Here is an 8,977-nt window from a genome sequence, read left to right as displayed (position 1 = left end):
CTTTCTTGCTTTGTTGAAGATTTGTTAACTATATAGTTGTGGGTCCATTTTTGGGTTTTCTATTTTGGTCCATTGATGTACGTGTCTATTTTTGTGCAAGTCTCATATTGGTTTGTAATATAACTTGAATCTGGAGTTGTGATACTTCCAGCTTTGTTTTTCTATTTCAAGATTGCTTTTGCTATTCAGGGTCTTTTGTGGTTCCATACAAATTTTAGGATTATTTGTTCTAGCTCTGTGAAAAATGTTGATGGCATTTTGATAGGGATTGCATTAAATATGTAGATTGCTTTGAGTAGTATGGATATTTTAACAATATTTGGTCTTCTGATTCATGAGCATAGAAGCCTTTCCATTTCTTTGTGTCATCTTCAATTTCTTTCATCAGTATTTTATAGTTTTCAGAGTACAGATCTTTAACTTATTAGGTTTATTCCTAGTATCTTATTGTTTTTGGTACAATTATAAATGGGGTAGATTCCTTAACCTCTCTTTATGCTGCTTCATTATTAGTGTACAGAAATGCAACACATTTCTGTATGTTGTTTTTGTATCTGTGACTTTACTGGATTCATGTAATAGTTCTAGCAATTTTTTCTTGTGGAATATTTAGGGTTTTCTATATAGAGTATCACATCATCTGTAAATAGGGAAAGTTTGACTTCTTTGCCAATTTGGATGTTCTATTTCTTTTTATTGTCTAATTACTGTGGCTAGGACTTCCAGTGTTATTTTAAATAACAGTGGAGAGATTGGACATCTCTGTTTTGTTCATGACTATAGAGTAAAAGCTCTTGGTTTTTTCCCACTGAGGATGATATTAGCTATGGAATTTCCACATATAGCCTTTCTTATATTGAGGTATATTCCCTCTAATCCTACTTTGTTGAGGTTTTTTTTTTTTTATTATGAATGGATGTTATACTTTGTCAGATGCTTTTTCTGCATCAGTTGAAAGTATCATATGGTTCTTATCCTTTCTTTTATTAATGTTTTGCACCACCTTGATTGAGTTGTGAATATAAAGCTTCTTCTGCACAACAAAAGAAACAATCAACAAAACTAAACTAAAATCAACAAAACTAAAAGGCACCCTTCAGAGTAGGATAAGATAATTGCAAATGACATGTCTGATAAAGGGTTAGTATCCAAAATATATGAAGAACTTATCAAACTTAACACCCTGAAAACAAATAATCCAATTAAAAACAGGCAGAAGAAATGAATAGACATTTTTCTAAAGAAGATATACTGATGCCCAACAGAAACATGAAAAGATGTTTAACATCATTCATCATCAGGGAAATATGAATCAAAACTACAGTGAGATGGGGCACCTAGGCAGCTCAGTTGGTTAAGCATCTGCCTTCAGCTCAGGTGATGATCTCAGGGTCCTGGGATCAAGCCCTCCCTCTGCCTACCTGCTCAGCTGTGTGCCTACTTCTCCTTCTACCTCCTTCTCATGTTCTTTCTCTCTTATGATCTCTCTCTCTCAAATAAATGAATAAAATATAAAAAAAAAACCTATAGTGAGATATTACCTCACACCTGTCAGAATGCCTAAAATTTACAACACAAGAAACAATAGGTGTTGGCAAGGTTGCAGAGAAATGGGAACCCTCCCATTCTGTTGGTAGGAATGCAAACTGGTGCAGCTATTCTGGAAAATAGTACAGAGGGTCCTCAAAACTTTGAAAATAGAACTACCTTATGATCCAGCAGTTGTACAACTAGGCACTTATCCAAAGAATACAAAAATACTAATTTGAAGGGATACATGCTCCCTGGATGTTTATAGCTATCTACAATAGTCAAATTGTGGAAACAGACCAAATGTCTACTGACCGATGAATGGATAAAGAAGATGCGGTATATATACACAATGGAATATTACTCAGCCATAAAAAGGAATGAAATCTTGCCATCTGCAATGACATGGATAAAGCTAGAGTATATTAGGCTAAGTGAAATAAGTCAGTCAAAGAAAGACAAATACCATATAATTTCATTCATATGTGGAATTTAAGAAACAAAATAAATGAGCATAGGGAAAAAATGAGAGAAAGGCAAGCCAAGATACAGACTCTAGACTATAGAGAATAAACTGATGGTTACTAGAGGGGAGGTGAAGGTGAGTGGGGGATGGGTTAAATAGGTGCTGGGGATTAAGGAGGGCACTTGTGATGAGCACCAGGTTTTGTATGGACATGCCGAATAACTAAATTGTACAACTGAAACTAATATTACACTGTATGTTAACTAACTGAAATTTTAATAAAAACTTTTTAAAAAAGTACACAATTCAATATTGCTTGGTATATTCACAATGCTGTGTAACCACTACCTCTCTCTAGAGCCAAGACATTTTCATCAGCTCAAAAAAAACCAAAAAGCCAACAAAAAAACAAAATACACCCTCGTACACATTAAGCAACAACTCTCCATTCTTCCTTCCTTTACAACTATCAATCTGCTTTTTGTGTCTGGATATACTCATTCTGCTATAATATCAGAGTAAAATAATGAGTTAGTTCTTCTAAACCATTGAAATTTACTTCTGGATTATCTACATCATAATTTCTGTTCTACATTCCAGGGTAGGCCTTGTCAGAAGGTACATTTGGACTCTAAACCCCTAACCTGAGAAAAGTTTTGGTTAGGAACCAAATCTGAAAACTTCTGTCTTAGGCGTAAGTGTATAGAATCCCTTACTGAAACAAGCAGCTGTCAATGCTAGCAGTTTTAGACCAATAACAGCTGAGTGCCAAAACCAGGGCTCTGATTGGTGATAACTTCTTATAGATGAAGAGAAGCAAACCACAACAAACATATATCATAATTCTGTTTTTAAAGTTCAGAATAGGTAAAACTAAGTTAGACAAAGAAAACAAAAGAAAATGATTAACAAGTTCAGAGTAGCAGGCAGTTTTGGGGAGTAAAGAAGAGATGGCAAAATGAATAATTTCTTAAGCTGAGTAGTATGTATGTATGCATTTCATAATCATTCTTTATTTTTTTATTTATTTTTTTTTAAGATTTTATTTATTTATCAGAGGGGGGGGGAAGAGAGCGAGCACAGGCAGACAGAATGGTAGGCAGAGGCAGAGGGAGAAGCAGACTCCCTGCTGAGCAAGGAGCCCGATGTGGGACTCGATCCCAGGACGCTGGGATCATGACCTGAGCCGAAGGCAGCTGCTTAACCAACTGAGCCACCCAGGCGTCCCTCATAATCATTCTTTAATTAGAATATATATGTTTGCTCAACTTATGGAAATGACATATTTTCCATAAGGATAAAGTGATAAAAATAATAGAATAGATTGCAAAGGTTTTAAGTAAAAAAGCAAAGAACATGATGAAACTAGGGTAAAACTGAAAAACTTAGCATGAACTGTCACATTGCAAGCTTCCGTATCTGGCATATTTGCTGGCTTTTTTTATTTGTTTGTTTTTTTGTTACCTGTCTTATAGGAAGAGACTTCAGACCTGTTTAGGAAATGGTGAAAATTGGAAATTAATATTGAGAATTTTCTTATGAATTCAACCTTTCAGCAAAAAGCACTCAGGTATATACTAGGACTGCTACCAGTTATTTATGTCTCTTGGGAAGGCCAATATAAAGGATATGCCAATATCCTCAAATTTCTGCAGGCCAGAAGAGCACAAAAATCCTTGAGAGAATGGTCAGAAGAGTTTCTCTAAGGTCTAAAGAAAATCCTTTAGGCCTTGAGGCAGTAAAATAAGCAGTAGAGTAACACTGTAGGCATCAAGTTTACTTATTATAAAGGGAATTTAACTGAGTCTGTTGGTATCTTTCTCTCAATCATTTTCCATCTGTGACATCTGTGCACTGACTATAACCAGCCTTCATTTCAGGTGCAGGACTTTTCACTGTCCTTCACCCTAGGAAGCTTGACATTGGAGGGTCTGCTGGTGCTTCACCTTAGGTAACAGAATCCAAAGAAGGCCTTAAATACCCTATTGTTTGCAGAGGGAGATAATGCATTTAGCGTTTTCTGGAGTATCAAATGAGAAGAGGCTGTTACTGTGAGTTATAAATGGCCAGATGGGGAGGAAGAGCCTTTATAATTGACAACTGGAATAAAATGCGTTTTCAAAAGAAGCTTGAGAAAAGTGCAAGCTATTTTTTTTTTTAAAGAATGGAGAGAGAAAGAGAAAGAGAGAGCACACACGTGATGGGGGGAGAGGGAAAGGAAAGCAGGGGGAGAGATAGAATCTTAAGCAGTCTCTATGCCAAGCTTGGAACTCAATGTGGGATTCTCACAGCCCTGAGATCATGACCTGAGCCATAAATCAAGAGTTGGACGCTCAAATGACTGAGTCACCCAGGTACCCCAAAAGTGCAAGCTAATATTACATGAATTAAGTGAATAGTTTGTACTTGGTTTTGCCCCTTTTTACTTAAATACAGTGGATTAGATAATTGTAAAATATGGATTAAATAAATCAGAAACAATGTGAGAATGAGTTTATGTTTTATAGGTAAAAGTGAATTATGTGGGAGTGATGCGCAGTGCCTTAAAGCCAGTAAACCACTGGTTCCTAAGCAGTGACCAGTTGTTTCACAGCTGAAAGATGGGAGACAAGGATGGTTTAGGATTCACTTGTGATGAGATCAAGACCAGATTATTTGTCTAGAGCTCATAGCCTGCACTCCATAAGAAAAAGAACAGGAGTAAGATTAGCTAATTGTAGAAAATACAATTCTGAGTGAAGACTATGTGAGAAATGAGGTTTCTAGAGACCCAGAGCCTTCTTGCAGCCTCTCACACTGGAGATCTGGCCACCATCCCGAACATACAGAAAAGTTCTTGGAAATTATGTGAGTCTGAGCTCTGCATCAATATGCTTATTGTTTCCCTGCAGAACTTTCAGCTTTCCATACCTGTCTTCTAAAGACATCCAGTTGGAATTCTTTAACTTTCTTGCCATTTACCCTTATCTATAACTTTTCTTTCTTATAGATCCAGGACCCTACCTTCTTCTCAAAAGAGTGTTCCCAAAAGTCAATACAAGTTATGATAGATTAGTGAGACTAATGATTTTACAAAATGAAAGCCTAAGATTAACTAGTTTAAGGTTAATGTTCTGTAATGAGAAAAATGAACAAATATGAATAATAAAACTCTCTAGATTAAGGTGGTTATTTCATAATTTGTTTGCCTTGAAAAGGAATTGAATCATTCTTCCTATAATTTCTTTCTGTCATTTTCTAATGGACTTCTATTTTATGTTGCAGCATCTGCCATGGTAAGCATACCTTACTATTGTAAACTCACTGAATGTCCTTTTGTATGCAGATATATTCCAGTTCTCCACCATTTTGTTTTCATTTCAGCACCTGATATGTTGCAAATACTTTTCCAAAGTTCTTGTCAGAGCTGCCTTCACCTCCTTGTTCTTCAGGCTATAGATGAGAGGATTCAGCATGGGAGTGAGTACAGTATACTGCACAGAAAAGATCAGCTCAAGTGGGGAACCTGAATTTGGCATGAGATTGCGGAGCAAACCTGAACCATAGTAAAGTGTCACTGCGGTGAGGTGGGAGGAGCAGGTGGAGAAGGCCTTGCTTCTGCCTGTGGTGGAGATGATGCTCAGAATGGTGGTGATAATACAGGCATAGGATAAGAAGACCAAAAGGAAGGTTCCTAGCCCATGCAGAAGAGTGGAACAGAGCAAAGCAATGAGGTTTCTGGAGATATCAGAACAAGACAGTGAGAGGAGAGAGGGCATTTCACAGCTGAAGTGGGGGATGATTTGGGCCTTGCAGAAGACCATCTTCATAGCTAGGAAGATGTTGATGAATGCATCCAGAAAGCCCAGTCCCCAAGAGCCCCACGCAAGCTGCATATACAGTTGTTTACTCATGATCTGTCCATAGAGCAGAGGGTGGCAGATGGCAGCATAGCGGTCATAGGCCATTACAGAAAGCAGACAGGCTTCAGTTCCTGCAGCAACAAACACAAAGAAGACTTGAGTGAGGCAGCCCTCTACTGATATTGTTTTCTTCTGAGACAGAAGGTTCTCCAGCATCTTGGGCACAGTGACCGAAGAGAAGCAGATATCAACAAAAGAAAGGTGACTCAGGAAGAAGTACATGGGGGTGTGGAGGTGGAAATCAGCCCTTATCACCAGCAGCAGCATCAGGTTCCCCATGATAGTCAGCAAGTAAATCCCCAGGAAGAGCACAAAGAGTGCGGCCTGGATGTGGGAGTTGGCAGAGAGCCCAAGGAGGATAAACTCTGTGATTGTGCTGTAGTTCCCCAAGTCCATTTACAAAGGCCTTCTCCTAGAAGTAATATAAAAAAGCATAGGAGCCAAAGGTCTTTTATTCCCCCAAGGAGCTTTCTGATTGCATTGGTTCTCTTTTTATATCACTGTTATCCAGTAAACAATTTTGCTTTCTATTATTACCTGGGTTTTGTGTCAACCACTTAAAAAAAAGATGATTAAAATATGGGCCCTGTTCTTAATATTGTCTGTTGAAGAATATAGATATGAAGAGAGAATGTATACTGTAACTAATGCAATGGCAGCATAAACTGTGATTTAATGAGGGTCAATAATGATAGTAAATTGAGCGAATTTAACAAAACTTTTTAAGAAAGTGTATGATTGCTTTTGGAAATGTGTTTCTGACACATATTTAATTTGAATAAAAAAGCACCCAAAGGCTCAGTACTGAGAAAGAGTGCAGCCCACAGGCTGTTAAAACATGGGTAGTTCTGAAAAGCTGATGCCTAGGGAATAAGTGGGCATCAGAGAAGAGTGGCTAATCATGTGGGTTTCTATATTAAACTAGGTTCAAATCCTCAAATCCTAATAAGCTATCACTTCACACAAGATACATAAAGCTCTTTACCTCAATATCCTTGCACACTAAAGGCAGATAGTAACAGTACCACAGAGGGTTTTTAGGATTAAATATGAAATTATATGTAAAGTTCTTCAAAAGCACCTACTTCTAACTTAATGATGCTTCTACCATCTCTCCTCCTCCTCCTTCCTATTATTTGAGGTTTTTAAGTCTAGGCAAAAGTCATATATTCTCACATCAGTGAAGCACTTTCGAAAACCAAAGCTGTTACTGCTGATGTTGCTGTCACTGGTATTACTTCACATGCTTTTATCAAGAGATGTGTAAGAAGTCACTTTGAAACCATTACCAGTAACTTTCCTCCTCTGCTCATCACCTCTGCTGGTAGGCAAATTAGAAGTTTAGAATTATTTTGGTGTTGAATCTATCTCCACTTTGCAATTAGAGAGATGGGTATGTGATTGCCACTAATAGGCATAGCTGCAGGACTGCAGAAATGATGATAAGGGGGAGAGAAAGTGGTTGGAACTCAGTGTAGACCCTTAGGCCCACCTGAAGAGCATTACTAGGATGGATGTGTATCCCAGAACAGGCTGAAAACTCTAGAAAAGTTAGCAAGAGGGGGCACCTGGGTGGCTCAGTCAGTTAAACATCTGCCTTCAGCTCAGGTTATGATCCCTGAGTCCTGAGATCAAGCCCTACATAGGGCTCCCTGCTCAGTGGGGAGTCTGCTTCTCCCTCTGTCCCTCACCTTGTATGCTCTCTCTTACTCGTTCTCTCTAAAATAAATAAATGAAATCTTTAAAAAGGAAAAAAGAAAAGTAAGCAAGAAGAAAGCTTGAAAGTGTTTAATGCCAGGGAATACTTGAATGGGTATCCTGGCTAGAGCAGCAATGAGGAGAGAGGACTCTGACCAGTACTAGGCATTCTGGATCTCTCTCCTAGGCAGTATAAGAAAAAACTTGGGGCATTTATCCTGTAGGACTAGTTTCTGTTGGAAACACCCATTGCTGTTATTCCCTCCCCACAGGAGGAAGGCTCCTCTCACCAACTTTTCTCTGCTCATACTCAGGGTCCTGTTTAAAATGGGAGTAGAATATCCAATCCTTTATATTCCTCTGTCATAGAGATAGAGTAACTTTATGACTTTCATCCTGAGACACAGTCCTAATCTTCATACTCCAGATTTCTCCTTCATGGCCAGATGTGCTTATGTCCCTCCCTCTATTACTCAGAGTCTCTATGTCTAGATTACGAAGACACTCTATTTGCTTGAACATTGAGTATTTACCAATGACTTCCAGCTTTGGCTTTATACCCTCTAGTCTGACCTTGGGTCATTCATAGGACTTACGAGGGTGGTCAGCCAGTTCCTTATCCTGACTATTCCCAGTAAGTCCTGAGCTCAGCCAAAGGAAAGGTCTTATTCCTTACTTGTTAACTCCTTAGCCATAAATCCAGCCTCAAAATCCTTCCCACACTCCAAATGCACATTACCTGTATATCCCGTTCAATAAGCCAGTCTTCTCTGCAATTTGGATGCAGGACTTTTATTTAGTCCCACTTAGTGAGAAGGAAGATGACCTGCAGAATGTAGCTTCTACATCTGGTGCCATGATAAAATTCATAAAATCCCTTTGATGATGAAACACTTTACTGAATTATACAGTAATAAATTGATATTGTGAAATTGATATTGTGTTCTTTTTTTCAGAGTCTCACATAATCTTAGTTTTTCTTTTTTCTAACTTTATGTCTCAGTTAAACAAAACATTATTCAGGTTTAACAAGTTCACAGAACAGCTGTATTTAGGCAGCTGGTTGGGTTGATTCCTTGCCCTTGGCAGGCCAGGGCATGGTGAGGGCAACAGCTTTTATATTCTATGGTCTTAACCTGAAGTTACACTTAGTAGTGAAAAAGTTTTTTCAACATTGATTTTTATAAGAATGAGAGGGGATCTCTTGGGTATAGTCTTTGGAACATCTGAGTGATGCAATGACCCTTAAGAGTTTAATTCTAAACTCTTCTGAGTCTAGTGGGAGTTGAAAGTAGACTGGACAAAGGGGCATTTGCCTGGTTTCCCAAGCAGGAAAAGAGTAATTTTTAAATGATACTCTAAGGGCTACGTCTTCCCCTTG

General features: G+C 38.2%; 1 protein-coding gene across 1 annotated transcript; it reads right to left on the bottom strand.

The window, feature by feature from the left end:
* Window positions 1-5,355: 5,355 nt before the first annotated feature.
* Window positions 5,356-6,294, bottom strand: LOC309869665 (olfactory receptor 8S1-like; the record flags this gene model as incomplete). The annotated part of the gene is made up of 1 exon (XM_082741100.1): window positions 5,356-6,294. The coding sequence occupies one exon, from the start codon at window positions 6,292-6,294 to the stop codon at window positions 5,356-5,358; it is 939 nt and encodes a 312-aa protein (XP_082597226.1).
* Window positions 6,295-8,977: the final 2,683 nt, after the last annotated feature.

Source organism: Mustela nivalis, assembly GCF_964662115.1.
Source record: "Mustela nivalis genome assembly, chromosome: 7".
Taxonomy (NCBI): domain Eukaryota; kingdom Metazoa; phylum Chordata; class Mammalia; order Carnivora; family Mustelidae; genus Mustela; species Mustela nivalis.
This window is presented reverse-complemented; position numbering and strand designations above follow the sequence as displayed.